Source organism: Neoarius graeffei, chromosome 3, assembly GCF_027579695.1.
Source record: "Neoarius graeffei isolate fNeoGra1 chromosome 3, fNeoGra1.pri, whole genome shotgun sequence".
Classification (NCBI taxonomy): Eukaryota; Metazoa; Chordata; class Actinopteri; order Siluriformes; family Ariidae; genus Neoarius; species Neoarius graeffei.
Window position 1 is genome coordinate 37,023,737 of NC_083571.1, and position 18,727 is coordinate 37,042,463.

General features: G+C 41.7%; 1 protein-coding gene across 1 annotated transcript; it reads right to left on the reverse strand.

The window, feature by feature from the left end:
- Positions 1-2,777: 2,777 nt before the first annotated feature.
- On the reverse strand, positions 2,778-17,019 carry b4galt1 (UDP-Gal:betaGlcNAc beta 1,4- galactosyltransferase, polypeptide 1). The gene is made up of 6 exons (XM_060916776.1): positions 16,228-17,019; positions 9,055-9,287; positions 5,701-5,888; positions 4,843-4,965; positions 4,669-4,773; positions 2,778-4,597 (listed from the first exon to the last, which is right to left on the reverse strand). Exons 1-6 carry the CDS (start codon positions 16,487-16,489, stop codon positions 4,459-4,461), a joined length of 1,050 nt encoding a protein of 349 aa, XP_060772759.1. The 5' UTR covers positions 16,490-17,019; the 3' UTR covers positions 2,778-4,458.
- Positions 17,020-18,727: the final 1,708 nt, after the last annotated feature.

Below are 18,727 nucleotides of genomic sequence, written 5' to 3' on the forward strand. Positions count from 1 at the left end.
ATCCTCCTCCCCGGGGTCTCCCTCGCTCCCATCTTCCTCAATGGGATCCTCGTCGTCGCCGACCCCTCGGCTAACACTGGCTGTGGTTGTAGCATCTCCCTGGCTAGTGCTAGCAGGGCCATCTCCCTCACTAGCATCGCTGATTTCACTAGCTTCGGCTTCAACGCTGGTAGTGACAGCAGTTGTCGATGTTTTTATAAAAAAACAATCTAACACTGGAACATTTTTAATTGCAGCTACACGCCTGGAGTCTTTCTCTTTTTTTTAATTTTCTCTTCGCACAACCACTCAATTGATGTCTGTCCATTTTTCATTTCTACCGTGGTTTTTAAAAAATTGATACATTTCACCGTAGGTGGACTGGCTCAACTGACAGGTTGAGGAAAGGGGGCTTAATGGTCACAGGCCACTCTTGCTCAGAATTATGATTATTGTTGTTGTTCTTATGAAATTAGTGATCATAATGAATTATATATGACTATTTAACAATGTCAAGTGTATAACCATTTTAAGTGTACAAACATTCACGGAAAATATTTTTAAAGTTTCTGTCATGTGGTGCCCCCCCCACTGGCTGTGAGTGGTTAGTGCCCCTGGGCACTGTGCCGCAGGCCCATATAGTTAATCCGGCCTTGATGTATGTAGTGCGTCCCAAGACAAACAACTTTTGTATACATTGCATTAGCCACGCCCAACAGGAAGTGAGGTAATTGGGCTTATATGCGTTTGGACACATGGTCATTTTTAGCGTACTCCTCCTAGACGGTTCATCAGATTCATGTCAAACTTGGCAAACATGATGCCAAGATATTGCTGATGTTGAATTGGGAAGGGATTTTTGATATGTTGTAATGGCAATATTCTGAATTTTAATACTCGCCACATAAACAGGAAATGTGTCATGAAGTCATAATACATTTAATGATTTGGCTGAAACCTTTCAGGTTATTAGAGAATGTGATTATTATGCCATCTAGATGCCCAATATGCCTGTCTGGTATAGCGCCAACAACTGGCCAAGGAAAGAGTAGGGTTTTGAATATGTATGTTTTGACACATGATGAATTTTAACATGCCCCTCCTAGACGGTTCATGAGATTCATGTGAAATTTGTTATACGTGATGCCAAGATGTCGCTGATATTAAATTGCGAGGGGATTTTTAATATCTTGTAATATGTTGAAATGGCCTTATGATTTTAATACCTTGCCACATAAACAGGAAACGTGTCAGAAAGCCACAGTGCATTGACTGTATGGTCAGACACTTCTTACTTCAATAGATATTATGATTATTATGATAACCTGACGCCCAATGGGCCTGCCTGTTATAGCGCCACCACCTGGCCAAGCAGGAAATGTGCCAGAAATTGGCAATGCCTTAACTGATTGATCTGACACTTTACAAAATATTGTGTATTATGCTTGTGATGATATTCAGATGTGTAATTCAGATGCCTAGCACAGCACCACCATCTGGCCAAGCAGGAAATGGGCAAAAAATGTTCAGTTCATTGATGGATTGATCTGAAACTTTACAAAATATTGGATATTGTGATTCTGATGATATTAACATGTCTAATTCACATGCCTAGCACAGTATCACCACCTGGCCAAGCAGGAAATGTGCCAAAAATTTTCAATGCTTTGACGGCTTGATCTATGACATGCTTGACATAGCACCACCAAGACACTCACACTCATATACATGTAGCACACACACACACACACACACACACACACACACACACAGAGTTGCAATCATATACACACACATGAATACTCACGAGAATGGGTAACATATACAATTCTGTGCACACTCATACACACACTCACAGTCATATAGAATAGAATAGAATAGAATAGAATAGAATAGAATAGAATGTGTTTATTGTCACTATACACATGTACAATGAGATTAAAGCATCTCCAATAACAGTGCAAACAGTATGTAGAGTGAGAGAGAGAGGAAGGGGGAAAAAATTTATGCATACACACATACACTCTCTCACAAGTATGCACTCACATGCACATGCAACATCTATGAGCAAACTCTCTTTCACACACACACTTTCTCTCTCTCTCTCTCCCTCTGACACACACACACACACACACACACACACACACTAATAGTGGCCTGCCATCATTGTGCATTTTGTTGCAGACATATGAAAACTCTGCATGTACACACACACACACACACACTGCAGACACAGGAAAGCTAAGATGACTTAAGATTACAGCGTGAGATAGAGATAAGGAGGAGACACGTATAGTTTTGTACATATATAAATGTACATTTTCACACCACAGAAACACACACACACACACACACACACACACACACACACACACACACACACTTACAGTCTTTGTCTGTCTATCTCTCATCCGTCAAGCAGTTTGCAACATGCACATCACCTTTGAACATTTGATGAATATATGACATGTGACTGTTTTGTTGGGTGGCGGAATGTCCTGGGTTGCAGAACTACATGTGCGAGGGCCCGTCAAGGCCGCTAGAGGCTTTAATTTATTCATTTATTTTTTGAGTGCACTTCTTCAAACACTGAAGATGATTTAAGGGCCGAAACAGGCACAGGAGAGGCACATGAAATACACATCGGATAGGGGTTGGTTAAATAAAATATAAAATGAGGTACTACCTAATAGCGGTGCTTCCATTCAAATGAAAACAAACATGCAACAGATGATGCACCTTGATGTGTTTCAATTTAAATTTTATCACGAGAAGATAAATTTCTCCAAACTCGCATGTATATTATTCTTTTTATTACTATAAACTACAGTGTGCTTTAGGGATTTATAGCAAAATGTTTTGAAACCAAAAGATAGACAATTCATGAAAACACTGACTGGATTCAGGTCAACTTGTCAGATCCCGAAGGATCTGCTAAAAATGAGCAGCTAAAGGGCTGAACTGAATGACACCATACTAGTGTCTGGAAGGTTGTGAGTTCCAAGCCCAGTGCTGTCAGAAAGCCACTGTTTGGATTGAAGTAAGTCTTTGTAGTTGTGACTGTTGATCATGGTTCTTTGCAGATGTCCAGGAGGGTTGTGAGCTCAAATCCCAAGGTGTCTGTTTGTCACACAGCACTACCTTGGGTTTAGTTCAGGGTATGTGCTGGTCATCAGGGTGCAGTATGTGGGTTTAGTTTAGGGTTGTGAGTTCAAATCCCAGCTCTGTGAACCAGTGTTGAATGCTAATAATATAAACATCATTCATTACCATCTCTGCTAATAATGTAAACACAATAAATCTCCAGCAATCTGTAGTGTGTTAAATATCACAATATGATCAGACCACACCTAATGATCTCACATGCACACACACGCTTGGAATTATTATAATAAACAGACTTCAAAGGAGGTTGAGGTGTATGCGCTCGTCTTTCCCTGAGCTGTGACACATTTATCGATGATTTGCTGTAATTCAGGTCGTTCTGGTCCTGCTAAAAATGAGCAGCTAAAGGGCTGAACTGAATGACACCATACTAGTGTCTGGAAGGTTGTGAGTTCCAAGCCCAGTGCTGTCAGAAAGCCACTATTTGGATTGAAGTAAGTCTTTGTAGTTGTGACTGTTGATCATGGTTCTTTGCAGATGTCCAGGAGGGTTGTGAGCTCAAATCCCAAGGTGTCTGTTTGTCACACAGCACTACCTTGGGTTTAGTTCAGGGTATGTGCTGGTCATCAGGGTGCAGTATGTGGGTTTAGTTTAGGGTTGTGAGTTCAAATCCCAGCTCTGTGAACCAGTGTTGAATGCTAATAATATAAACATCATTCATTACCATCTCTGCTAATAATGTAAACACAATAAATCTCCAGCAATCTGTGGTGTGTTAAATATCACAATATGATCAGACCACACCTAATGATCTCACATGCACACACACGCTTGGAATTATTATAATAAACAGACTTCAAAGGAGGTTGAGGTGTATGCGCTCGTCTTTCCCTGAGCTGTGACACATTTATCGATGATTTGCTGTAATTCAGGTCGTTCTGGTCCTGTGACAGAACCATAAGTGCTCCAACATGTTTCTGCGTGGCTGCACCCATTCATCCAATTAATAAAACACCACATTCCACAGCCTGCATTTCCTGCTGGGTCGGTATAGGTGAGTGGTGTCTGTGACCATGCCCTGCATCTCCAGATCATCACTTTAGTGCACGGTAACTTCAACTTCTCATAGTGTTTTATCTCCAAACTCTTCCTCTGAGAAACATCCAGGAGGTTCATTCAATCGGTTGCCAAATATAATAAAAATAAAAAAACCAATAATAATAAAAGTACACATCAAAAAGGTGCTGCTTTCTGAAAATCTGTAAACATGTTCCTGAGAAAATCAGCTCCATGGCAGCATCACGTCTTTAATTCCGTCTGAACCTTCCATGAGGAGCTCAGTAATGTGGTGCTGCACTCCTGCATGTGTGCCGTTTAAATGTGTGGCGCATTTCCAATGTCCACGGTGATTTTGGTGTACAGTCTGTTTTTCTCCCAGCTGACCACACTGTAGTTGAGTGAATTAATACCATCTTCCCCCATCGTTTCTTTAGTGCGGGAAATTCGGCTGAACCTGCAAATGGACAAAGACCCCATTATATAAACATGTATATGTGTGTGTGTGTGTGTGTGTGTGTGTGTTACCTCTCAGGATTGGGTTGGTTCAGCCTGTCTCTCACATGACGAATCATCTTACATCTCCCGATGTTGTGATCAGGTCGTGAGATGGACATTCCATGAAACGACAAGCTGCAAAAAGAATACAAATTAATGAAGTGTGCCTGTGTGTGTGTGTGTGTGTGTGTGTTAGTGTCTTACCGATTGTAGATGTCATCGTCCTCACCCCCCCAGCCCCAGTAGTTATTTGGGAAGCCATTGATCTTCAGGTATTGTTCTTTACTCAGAGAGGAAATACCACCGAAATACTGATTATACGGTAACCTACACACACACACACACACACACACACACACATATTGTTCTCATATACCGACAAATAATTCTTTAGTGATAATTATCAGGATGGTGTGTGCGTGTGAGAGACACATCTGTTGTATTATTTCATACAACAACTGATGTTAATTAACATGAGCCATTCCTTTATAAAAACCATCACCAAACACAGGGACACTGAACACACGTAACGTTGAGCTGGGGGTTCAAATCAGGGCAGGGTCACATGTGGGTGGAGCATCGACACTTTCAGTTAATGTGAGACGATGATATGGTAGAAAAGGTAAATAATTCAGAATCCAGTCTTATTGAAATCTGATTATCAATTTGATGTGATTAAATCCAATCACAAACACTTTGACCCCACCCCACCCTTGACCCCGCCCCTTGATCCCACTCCCACCACTCAATCATCATTCAAACACAGGTTTCAAGTGAAGACTGTTTCACAGAAACTATTTAGCTAGCTAACGTTTATCTGTCAGCATGAATATTTAACCATATAAGGACATCAAAGTCAAAATATGTCCACAGGAAATGCTGCTGTGGCAACAAATCATAGCAACGGTTGCTAAGCAGTGATTGGAGGATAAACGTCTTTGCTTTTATGCATTTTCAAATTTCTCTGCCGTTTCCTTTCAGATTTTCACATGCAAATTTAAAATTAGCATAAAAACAAATAGAGGAGAATCTCTCTCTCTCTCTCTCTCTTTTTTTCTTTACTTGAAGCCAAATTTGTCCATGGCCACAGCAATGTGCCTCGGCTGGTCGTAACACTTGTAGAGGTTTCGGTCATCCAAAGGGATGAGATCAACATCACTGAAGATGAAACAGTTGTAGTCGTAGTCCTTCAGAGCCTCCACGTAGCCCACGTTCAACAGCTTCGCTCGGTTAAATGCTTCATCACCATCCTAAACACACACGCACACACAGAAGGAAGCATAACAAACACAATCAACCAGCCCTCAGAGTTTATCGCTAGCTGGAAAAGTGAACTAGCACCAGATGAACTGCCCCAACTCAAAATCTGTGTAAAGCATCATTTCAGTTGGTTTATTTATTTTAAAAAAATCAAATATTTTAATAGTAAAATAAATAAACTCAAATAATTAAAATTTAAAATACACTTTTCAAATCTTCTACTTAAAGATTTTGACACAGTTGCCCACAAATATATTTACTCGCTTTATCACTATTACGTCCCACCTTGCTGTAGTCGTGTGTAGGAGAAATTAGCCCCACCTCCTATGGCATCACTTTCAGGAGCATGCAATCAGTTTGAGTCACTTTGCAAAACTGGCTTTAAAAAGTCCTAAAAACTCATCAACCTTTTTATTTATCAGTTTATCATCATCATGTGCATGTTTCACTCTGTTCTGTGAAATTACACAGAAAATCGGTGACATTTTATCCACTTTAAAGGAACAGTCCACCGTACTTCCATAATGAAATATGCTCTTACCTGAATTGAGACGAGCTGCTCCGTACCTCTCCGAGCTTTGCGCGACCTCCCAGTCAGTCAGACGCAGTCAGACGCGCTGTCACTCCTGTTAGCAATGTAGCTAGGCTCAGTATGGCCAACGGTATTTTTTGGGGCTGTAGTTAGATGCGACCAAACTCTTCCACGTTTCTCCTGTTTACATAGGTTTATATGACCAGTGACATGAAACAAGTTCAGTTACACAAATTGAAACGTAGCGATTTTCTATGCTATGGAAAGTCCGCACTATAATGACAGGCGTACTAACACCTTCTGCGCGCTTCGGCAGTGCATTGATATCTGAGCTCCGTATCAATGCGCTGCCGAAGCGCGCAGAAGGTGTTAGTACGCCTGTCATTATAGTGCGGACTTTCCATAGCATAGAAAATCGCTACGTTTCAATTTTTTTAACTGAACTTGTTTCATATCACTGGTCATATAAACCTATGTAAACAGGAAAAACGTGGAAGAGTTTGGTCGCATCTAACTACAGCCCCAAAAAATACCGTTGGCCATACTGAGCCTAGCTACATTGCTAACAGGAGTGACAGTGCGTCTGACTGCGTCTGACTGACTGGGAGGTCGCGCAAAGCTCGGAGAGGTACGGAGCAGCTCGTCTCAATTCAGATAAGAGCATATTTCATTATGGAAATACGGTGGACTGTTCCTTTAAACAGATTCTCTGTCAATATTTAAAAATGTTTCACATTAATCATGAATCCACAACAGTGAGTAACTCTGCTAAAACTGGAGCTGCTCTTTCTACCTTAAAGCTCAGTTTACGTTCCATTCAAATTCTGTTAACAGATAACACTTATCGACTGCACCGTGTGGAACGTGGTTCGAGACGGTGCACTTTATGGCGTGAAGGAGAACCACGATAACAAAAAAAAAATCAGCTGGCAAATGATGTGCAAACTGGCTAATTATTCAGCGTGTAAAAAATCAGATCAGTTTATTGACATGTTATTTAAATGTCACAAGACTGAACACTGAGAGAAAACAAAACAATCAGGAAACCCAACTTCTCCTCGAGGCTGGTTTGTTCAACAGCGATGCAAACAAGTAAAATTCAAATCACAAGCGCGGACACTGGCGCTGCACGTTTTCATACCATAAACAAATCCCACCTTGCCAAACATCACAATACAAAACAGAATCTTTGGATACTTCTATCGCAGCACTGTGAAATTCTGCATTCTGATTGGTCACGAGAGATTGATTTATTTACTCACAGCTACTTTTAATACGTTATGGTTTCTATAGTAACAGCTCATTCACAGGGACGTGTACATGGACGCTCCACTCGCAACACACGGAGGATTGAATCGTAAAAGTGTTCTTGGTGAAGTTTTCTGTCAGAAGACAACAAGTATGTTTATTTAATGATCATGGAAGGAGTCTTCAGTGTCAGTGATCTGTAACGGTAAAGAACGTCTTCAGGATTGAGGAGTTTCCAAAAACATGGAACAAGGAAACGGAAGTGAGGACGAATAAAAGAAAGACAACAAAGTTTAGTTCAGACCAATAAGACTAGCCATTCAATGAGGACAAAAGTAACCTAAATGGCACCCTATAAAAAGAGGAGTTAATGTGTGTCTGTGATATTGATATGTTGCAGTAGCTGAGCTACATTACAGGGAAGATTCAGCACATGCCGTGTTTAGGAGGCGCTTTTTCACCACTTAGTCACCATTTTGATGTTTTCAGCTCTTCTTTTATGGAGTTTTTGTGTCGTTACATGTAAATGCTGAGAATGTGCTTGGTAATTTACAGCTGATTGGCGTTTATCAACATGAAGAAGATCAGGGAAATGCTTGTAAAAAATTTACTAAAGGATTTTTAACAATTATTCAACAAAATCGAGTTGTACACGAGCTGATAGCCAACAAGGCACGTAGCACAGAGCCGTCTATAAACTATGTACGATGAGATTGAGTGGAATAACTGTTTTATATCCATATTCACTTTTTTTTAATATCTACAGTCACTGGATTTTGAGAAACACCATTTTTATTTTTTGCAAATTCGATAAACAAAAACTTTATATAAAACATCTGAGAAAATCATTTCTGCATTGCGTACACATGACAAACTGCATGCATGTGTAGTAAAATATTCAAATTTGACAAGATTTACATCAACAGTCGATCAATGAAAACATTTTATCAAAAAAATTAAGCTTCAAACTTTTCGAGTAGAGTTTGTATTTCGTCCTTGGTTGGTTCAGCAAAACGCTCTGCCATTGTGTTTTTCTCTACTCATTGTATATGAGCTGATATCCTAGTAATAGAATAGCCAATCAGAGCGCACGATTGTTTATATCCAGTGAATGTGGATAGAATAATTCAAATTATACAGTATATTGAGATACTATAAAGCTTTGTGGAGGATTTGCTAACATCCCCGGTTTTTTGTAAATGCTGTATTTGTGTATCATGTGATGTATCATGATTGATATATTGTCATCTCCATATCATCCCTTCACCTTGAGCTTCATCAATAGGAATGTGAGTTTAAATTAGTTTGAAGTAAGCAGAGGAAGTGTGTGTGTGTGAGAGAGAGAGAGAGAGAGAGAGAGAGAGAGAGAGAGAGACCTGCTCGATGATGTAGATGCCATAGTCAAGCTGCTGTCTCTGCAGCATGGGGTGCAAGTAGAAGAGCCAGTACTTAAGGTGCATCTCTCTGTCTCTGAACGGGATGATGACCGCCACCTTCTGCTGAGACACACACTCGCTTGGTGTGTAGTGTCCACCCAGAGACAGACGAGTGTCCTTCATCAACATGTTCAACTTCACCGGCTCGGAAAAATCCACACTTAGTGGCCCCTCTGAGAGAGAGAGAGAGAGAGAGAGAGAGAGAGAGATAGATTGACTTTTCAAACCTCTTAATTGAACCAATTTATGGATCAAAAACACCTTAAAATGGCTCCTATGTAACTCAAAACCCCAACTACACCAACACCATGGTACAAGAAACAATTATAGCCAATTAAACATCAGTTTACCATCATCAACTATTCAAATTTGACCATTTCCCTGAGAAAAAACTTACCAGAAACCTGAAAGAAAGCATATTCCACTCTGACCCTTGTTTCCACAAAGTTCTTAAACATGTCCACTCAGTTTACACTTTGCCCATCCTCCTATAATCTCTATAGAAGAGTAATTTCTTCCATATGACCAGCTTTGGTTGCTCAATCCAAACATTTAAACAAGTACGCAGCTTCTTGTTTTGGGAGTATTTAACCCCCAAAATAAGTGATTCTTTTGAAAAGGTGAACCTACATCTGCAAAACACTTCCTCCTACAAAGACCTTGGTGGCCATGACCCTGCCCAATACAGCACATGCCAGTGCATATCACCAGAGAGTCCTGGAATGGGACTTTTATCCAGCACCCCCCCCATAAAGGTGATTGTATCTGGCTGTTCAGAAACACAGTCCTCCATTTTGTATCAGGTCTCTCCTTCAGTATGTTAAAATTCACTTGACAATAATGTTGTACACAACCTTCTTACCAGCTGTTGTAAAATGTAAGTCCTGCATCCCCTTAAAGGAGTGCAGTCTCTCACTGTTACCATCTATAAAACTGTGGGGGTCAACAAGTAAGTCTGGAAATGTGACATTGACTGGACCACCATCAATAAAATGATTAACAAAGGTCAAAAGGTAGTCAGGTAGACCTGCCTTCAAAGACCTCAGTATGTCCCCTACCATTCTTTCAGCCCTACAGGCCAGAGAGGATACAAGGTCATGTAGAGTGTCTTTCAGTCAGGTCACAGTTAAAACAGGACACAACATGTTCAGATACAACACCCTGTCTTGGCCAGTAAGGGTTAGAAAACAAAGATTCTGTTTGAGACACTCTGAGGTAATGCCGGGCCTCAAAAGCAGAACCACAGAAAGTGGAAGGCAGCACCTAAATAGATTTAGTGTGTGACAGTAAAAACCACTGTCAATTGCTGAGCAGTTTGGTCCTGGCCCTCAAGGCCAAACTCCTCCCAGGGCAGATTTACACCATACAGCAACTTCTGGGCAGAATGAATTCTCATTGCTTTTACTTTGGTGGTTATGTGGCCTTCCCCCCTTCAGCCACAGGCAGATAAAGGACCTCAGGAGGGAGCCAGTGATTCCTGTCCAATAAGAGGTTCACAAAACGCTTCTGGAGAGAGGCAAGAAGCTTGGCAGGTGGAATTAAAACACTTAGCTTGGGCCACAGTATTGAAGCAGCCAAAATGTTGACCACAAGCACTCGTCCTCTGTAGGACAGCTGTAGACAAACCCACTCCCACCTCTGCAGCCTCTGCAGCACCTTTTCAGGCAATCCATCCCAGTTCCTCTGCATATACATATAGATCAGTTCTGAAGAAGACCCCAGGATCTTAAGCCCATCTCAGCCTCACTGACAGTACATAATTCACTGACAGTGGAGTTGTGGCCACTCCATGTCCTGACACTGCCCTAACAGCAGGGACAGACTTTTACCCCAGTTCACTTTTGTAGTAGAAGCCTTCTGAAATGTGTCCAAGCAGGAAAACAAGTTCCCTGTATCCAGGGGTTAAATTGGGATTGGTTATGTGGGGGGGGCTCTGCCTCGTACCCGCCCCTGCCCCCGCCGCCCTGCCCCAATATACTTTTTGGAAAATAACCCTCTAATTTGATAACCATATCATATTGCACAGAGATATACACCTTATCTGTGTGTTGTAGGCCTATGTGTGTCTTGTAGTGCCCCCCTACACATTATGGCAGTTTGAATGTAGATTGGTTGGCCAATGTAACAGATTGTACAGGTTGTTGTACATTGGTTTGAAGGAAATGATTAGTGGGGGGTCTGGGGGTCCTCCCCCAGAAGTTTTTTTATTATCATACATGTTATTTGCTGAATTCTGGTGCATTTTAATAAGTTGTTAGCTGACTTTACAGAGGTAGGTTGAGCAATATCATGTTGAATCTTGTCACATGCCTACAGGTGAAAAATGTGAAGGAGAAATGTTAAATATGCCAAAACACTGTCAGTCAAATTGTCAATCAAATATATTCATCCAGTGAATGCAACCAAATACAAACAACACTATAACATTGGAAGCATTTATTATTATTGTTATTATTATGTATTCAATTATTTATTTGGCATGTGGTGCTTTTTGTATTGTCTAGAACATACATAAGATGAGCATATTATAGCAGCAAAATAGAAGCACAATCATTTGAATGCAGCAAAAGTTTTGCTGCATTCAAATGATTGTGCTTCTATTTTGCTGCTATAATATGCTCATCTTATGTATGTTCTAGACAATACAAAAAGCACCACATGCCAAATAAATAATTGAATACATAATAATAACAATAATAATTACACTAATAATATTAACAATAAATAATAATAAATTAACATTAAATGAAATATTAACAATAAATAATAAAACACTAATAATATTAACAATACAGTGAACATAATAATTATCATATTTTTTATTATTAAAAACAAAATATCAAATAATACTGAAGAGGGGAAAAAATAATACTGATCTAAATATGTTGTTTTTATTTTTAGACAGTATGTGTTTTGCTAAACACATACTGTCTAAAAATAAAAACAACATATTTAGATCAGTATTATTTTTTCCCCTCTTCAGTATTATTTGATATTTTGTTTTTAATAATAAAAAATATGATAATTATTATGTTCACTGTATTGTTAATATTATTATTAGTAGTTGTAACAGCAGTAGAAGTATGTGACTATTTTGTAGCGCACTATCACTTCCAGAAAAAATTCTGATATGCAGGTAAAAGGGGAGACGGTGTACGGAGAAAATTATAAACAAGTCACAACGCTGAAACACAAGCCCAAAAACCCGCAAACCACAACTTCTGATTTTTTTTAAAGCGAGCTCACAAAAAAAGAAACCCCAAAGTCGCTTATAAAAAGCGGAATTGGCAACCCACGCAGTGTTCCAGAAACCAGAATCTCTGATCGCAAGTTCTGTTCTAAATAGCTTTGACAGGTCGTCTTGTTATCAGGAAAACTATGATCTATCTCATAAAAGTCATGGGTTTATTGATTAATAAAACGATATTTAATTATTCAGAACTGAAAATCGTGAAAAGGGTTTGTTGCTTTTGATGTGTGCGTGATCATATGCCATCCGCTCCGAGCTTATGTGCCGGGGCTCAGCCCCGGACAGCCCCGGCCCAATTTAACCCCTGCCTGTATCCTCTCGTGATTGTATGACAATAGTTACGGTACATCATCAGCATCAGCAAACATCTTAACTATCAAAGCCCTTCCTAGAGCAGAGGCTTGAACAGAAACACCTTGGAGATTCTTCCTCAACTGTATCAGAATTATTTCTCTAGCTGTAGTGAATAAAAGACCAGAGAGGCTACAGCATTGCTGAACGCCCCTACTTACAATGAAAGGTCATTTATCTTTAACATGCTACATCTGTGTACAGAAGTTTAATACATGCTATGAAATAAGGGCCAAACCCAAATGCTTCAAGCATGTTGAAGATGTTGTCATGGTCCACTCTGCTGAAAGCATTCTCCTGATCTTAGGAGATAAGGCTTACATTGAGTTTATATACACTGATAAGGTCTCTGTCCCTCAGGAAAAAAAGGATGTTGAAGATGGAGTGTTCTGTAGATGCAATAAGACCTTTCATGGTGAATGATTTGCCAACAATAGTTTTAAGACAGTCTGTCAGGGCTTTGGAAAAGATCTTATAGTTTATTCTAAGAAGACACAGGATGTCAGTTCTTCAGACACGCCAGGTTACCTTTTATGGCAGCAGCGTTATCATTACTCTGCTACAGGTTAGGGGCAGACCATTCCTAACCAAGCACTCGAGGAAGAGTGCATGCATATCACCTGATGTGGGCCCAGAAAGCCTTGTAAAATTCCACAGTCAGCCCATCCAGCCCTTTCCAACAGACTGTTCCCTGACTGCAGTGATGCATGCGTTCCCTGAGAGTTAATGGCTGTTCCAGGTCAGACTGGTCCTCCTCCCTCAGGTGTGGGACTTCCTTTACAAGATCCCCCTTCACTGCCAAGTCACATGGCTCCACAGTGTAGAGCTCCTGGTAAAAGGATGAAGGATGCAAGAAAATCTCCTGTGCATCCATGGTAAATTGTCATTCTAGTAGTTTTAAGTTCATAATCAGATCTGTGTGAAATGGGCTCAGACCATGGCACCATGTCCTGTTTCCTCCCATAGGTTCCTCTAAAGCAGGGGTGCCCAAAATGTCGATAAGGTAGTTCTGGTAGATCGCGTGCCATTTACAAAAAAATTACATAAATTAATGTGCGGCCAGTCTGAGATCATACACACGTCATCACGTATGCGCGTTCAAATTTGCTGCTGTAAAACTCATGACCTTGTTAGCCTTCCAATTGATATCTACTATAGAAGGGGTATAAAAATGCATGGGGGAGCTGGACCAAGTAAGAAACCAAAAGCTTACCACTTCCATGTGGAATGGGAGGAGGAATTTTTTTTCATTATGTCACATTTGAAGTGCGTTTGTCTGATCTGTCAATCTACCGTTGCTGTTCCAAAGAAAGGAAATGTGGAGAGGCATTTTTGGACTGTTCATAAAAACTATGACACTGACTTTCCTCCAAAAAGTGAGCTGAGAAAGAGAAAGGTGAGGGGATTAAAATCACATCTATTCGGACAGCAGTCATTTTTCACATAGTCGACTTCAAAAGCAATGGCAGCCACCGAAGCATTGTTCCGGGCGAGTCACTCCATCGTTAAGCAAAGAAAGTCATTTCAAGATGGAGAGATGATAAAAGAAGCCTTCGTTGAGCCAGCTGACTCATTGTTTCGAAACTTTAAAAACAAACGAGAAATATTAGCTTCAATAAAATCTCTTCAACTATCAAGAAGTGCAGTTACATGGCGTTGTGAAGATATGGCTGATAATGTGACGCAGCAGTTTTGGAGAGACATCACAGACTGCGAGTGTTTTTCACTGCAATTAGATGAATCCACGGACATAAGTGATACAGCCCAGTTGTGCATTTTTATTTGGATGGTGTTAACAGATATGTCTGCAAAAGGGGAGCTGTTAACGATACTGTCCATGAAAGGATACATGCAGGGAGAGGACATTTTTCAGTCTTTCAAAAACTTTTTGGAGAAAGCCCAGCTCCCAATTTGCAAATTGATATCAATCACCATGGATGGTGCGCCCGCAATGGATTTATCACCAAGTGCAGGGAGGAAACTGATTTCTCTGACTTCCTTAATTACTACTGCATAATATACTAACAAGCATTATGTGCAAAAATGCTAAACATGAAAGAGATAATGGTCATGGCAATGAAAATTGCCTGTTCTATTCATGCGAGATCTCTTCAAAGACGGCTTTTCCGTGCACATCTGGAGAAGGCTGATGGCGACAACTCTGAGATCTTGCTACACACTGATGTGAGATGGCTTAGTAGAGGAAAATTTCTCCAGAGATTTCGAGAGCTCTGTCCAGAGATAAAAGGGTTTCTCCTTGACATTAAACATGCAGAATACAAGCAACTTAATGATGAGCAGCGGCTACTAGACCTGGCATTTTTAACCGATCTGACCAACATGTTGAATGAGCTTAATTTAGAGCTGCAATGAAAAAACAAAACCATTGTCAATATGATCAGCTCAGTTAATGCTTTCAAACGAAAAATGCAGCATCTGCTAAGCTTTTAATTTTGTTGTACTCTGTACAATGACAATACATTTTGATTCTGATTTTGATTCTTGACTGAGAATGCCCTGCATGCATGGTTTGGCTTTTGGCACATCCATACAGTTTTAAATACAATATCTACAATTAAAAACAGTTTGTTTTTATTGCATTTATTTAATTCCTGCACTCCCATCTGTAACAGGAAGTGATGTTGCATCCCATTAATGCACTTTACAATAGATTATGAGATTCTAATACAATAGATGAGCCAAAATACTTGGGGATCTTTTTTAATAGGCCCCGATTCATTACAAATATCAATAAGTAGGCCTTAAAGTGGGCGGCACGGTGGTGTAGTGGTTAGCGCTGTCGCCTCACAGCAAGAAGGTCCGGGTTCGAGTCCCGTGGCCGACGAGGGCCTTTCTGTGCGGAGTTTGTACGTTCTCCCCGTGTCCGCGTGGGTGTGCTCCGGTTTCCCCCACAGTCCAAAGACATGCAGGTTAGGTTAACTGGTGACTCTAAATTGACCGTAGGTATGAATGTGAGTGTGAATGGTTGTCTGTGTCTATGTGCAGCCCTGTGATGACCTGGCGACTTGTCCAGGGTGTACCCCGCCTTTCGCCCGTAGTCAGCTGGGATAGGCTCCAGCTTGCCTGCGACCCTGTCGAACAGGATAAAGCGGCTAGAGATAATGAGATGAGATGAGGCCTTAAAGTAGAAAAGGTTAAGGACTCCTGCGCTAAAGCATCTTCTTCCTGCCCCAAATCCCAGCTGCATCCGTTCCATCTGCCCTCCTTAGGTCCAAGATCTCACGTTCTACAGTCTTCATCTGCCTTTTCAGTTCACCTGGTTTATTTACTGTGTGACAGAAAACCTGAACCTGCCTTTTACGCACATCTCACCAATGACTTACAGTAGGGATGCGGAACAAAACACACACACACACTCTCTCTCTCTCTCTCTCTCTCTCCAGGCCTCCTGTAAGAGGGTGTAAGAACCCACAAAGAACCTATTATTGAATACCCAGGAGGAAGAACATGAAAAGCAGCAGAGATAAAATGAGAGAGAGAGAGAGCAGTACCTAATCGCGGAGGGGTCTCGAGACAGTGCTGCAGGGTTTGATTTCTCTCCGGTGTGTCCGGTTGGCTGCTGTTGCGCGTGCTGGTCTCCGGGTCGAGGGCGAGCTCGTGCTGCTGCATCACCTGCGGTGAAGGGGGGCGCGTGACTTTGCTGAAGTTCTGCAGGTAGAAGGCGATCAGCACGGACAGGTGGATCACACACGCGACCACCAGCAGCGTGCACATGCGCTGTAGGAAACCGAAACTGCGGTGAAACTCTGCCATCAGGACCGAGGAGAGGAGAGCGCGCGCGCCAGGGGAGAGACTTCACACAACAACGAAAATAATAAAAGAAAGAAAAATTTAAAATAGATTTTTTAAAAACGGAGAAGAAAGATATTCCGAGATTAATCTGGCGTTTTAACTGCTGACTTTTATTTCACACTTTTACTGAGCGAGAAAGTTGAGAGTACGAGCGCAGCACTGACACTCCGGCAACACACACACACACACACACCGGCAACACACACACACACACACACACACACACACAGCTGTCGGCCTCACCCACTGACACCTAACGCCAGTCTTTCTCTCTCTCTCTCTCTCTCTCTCTCTCTCTCTCTCTCTCTCTCGCTGTCTATCTGCCTGTCTGTCTCTCTGTTTGTCTGTCTGTCTCTCTCTTTCTGTCTGTCTCTCTCTGTCGCTGTCTATCTGCCTGTCTGTCTCTCTGTTTGTCTGTCTCTCTCTCTCTCTCGCTGTCTATCTGCCTGTCTGTCTCTCTTTCTGTCTGACTGTCTCTCTCTGTCGCTGGCTATCTGTCTGTCTGTCTCTCTGTATGTATGTCTGTCTGTCTGCCTCTCTGTATGTGCCTCTTTCTCTGTGTGTGTGTGTGTCTGTCTGTCTTACTGTCTCTCTCTGTCGCTGTCTGTCTGTCTCTGTCTCTCTCTTGTTCTGTCTGTCTCTCTGTGTGTCTGTCTGTCTGTCTCTCTGTCTCTGTCTGTGCCTCTTTCTCTGTGTGTGTCTCTGTCTCTCTCTCTCGTTCTGTCTGTCTGACTGTCTCTCTCTGTCGCTGTCTATCTGCCTGTCTGTCTCTGTCTCTCTCTCGTTCTGTCTGTCTATCTGTGTGTGTGTGTGTGTGTGTGTGTGTGTCTGTCTGCCTCTCTGTCTGTGCCTCTTTCTCTGTGTGTCTCTGTCTGTCTGTCCGTCTCTCTCTCTTTCTCTCTGTCTGTCTGACTGTCTTTCTCTGTCACTGTCTATCTGCCTGTCTCTGTCTCTCTGTCTGTCTCTCTCTGTCTCTCTGTCTCTCTCTCTTTCTGTCTGTCTCTCTCTGTCTGTCTGTCAGTGCCTCTTTCTGTGTGTGTGTGTGTGTGTGTGTGTGTGTGTGTGTGTGTGTGTCTGTCTGTCTATCTGTCTCTCTCTCTCTCTCTCTCTCTCTCTCTCGAAAATAACAACAAATAAAAGAATAGGAAAACAATAATGAATGAAGTAATCACTAAACATGATTAGACATTAATTAACAGATGTGTTACAGAAGGATATGCAGTATTTAATGAATGTATCTAAATTACATCACTGCACAGCGCTTACTGGAGATGGATGAATTGCTGACGAGTTTACTGATCATACTGAGAATTGGGGGCGGCACGGTGGTGTAGTGGTTAGCGCTGTCGCCTCACAGCAAGAAGGCCCGGGTTCAAGTCCCGTGGCCGGCGAGGGCCTTTCTGTGTGGAGTTTGCATGTTCTCCCCGTGTCCGCGTGGGTTTCCTCCGGGTGCTCCGGTTTCCCCCACAGTCCCAAGACATGCAGGTTAGGTTAACTGGTGACTCTAAATTGACCGTAGGTGTGAATGTGAGTGTGAATGGTTGTCTGTGTCTATGTGTCAGCCCTGTGATGACCTGGCGACTTGTCCAGGGTGTACCCCGCCTTTCGCCCGTAGTCAGCTGGGATAGGCTCCAGCTTGCCTGCGACCCTGTAGAACAGGATAAAGCGGCAAGAGATAATGAGATGAGATGAGACTGAGAATTGGATGATTAGTGCCCCCATGTGGCCAATATGTGGAACAGCCGGTATGAATGATTTTGCAGTTTTTCTCAGTCGCTTTGGTGAATTTCTCAAAACAATGTGTGCAAACTGCGAAACACAGTGGATTACCTGGGAAAGCACGTAACTTGCTCAAAATGCTTAGTTTATGTCTCAAAAGCAAATATTTATGCCAATGAAGCTGTCAGTGCCATCAGAATGATGAGTCCTTGGGCCATTTTTTTTGAACAAGATAGTCAAAATGTTTAGTCATGTAGTCAATATAACAGTGTGGCAGTTCGTAGGAGGGGGAGGAGCACAGAAAGATGGCACGCCAGAATAAAGTTCAATAACTTTGTTTATTTTGCTCTTTTCAGACGCAAAAATCACTCTCTCAGCCATGCACGCGCACACACACACACACACACACACACACACACACACACACACACACACACAAGTCGTCTGGCTGGGGAGAGAGCTCACTTCTTCTGCTCTCTC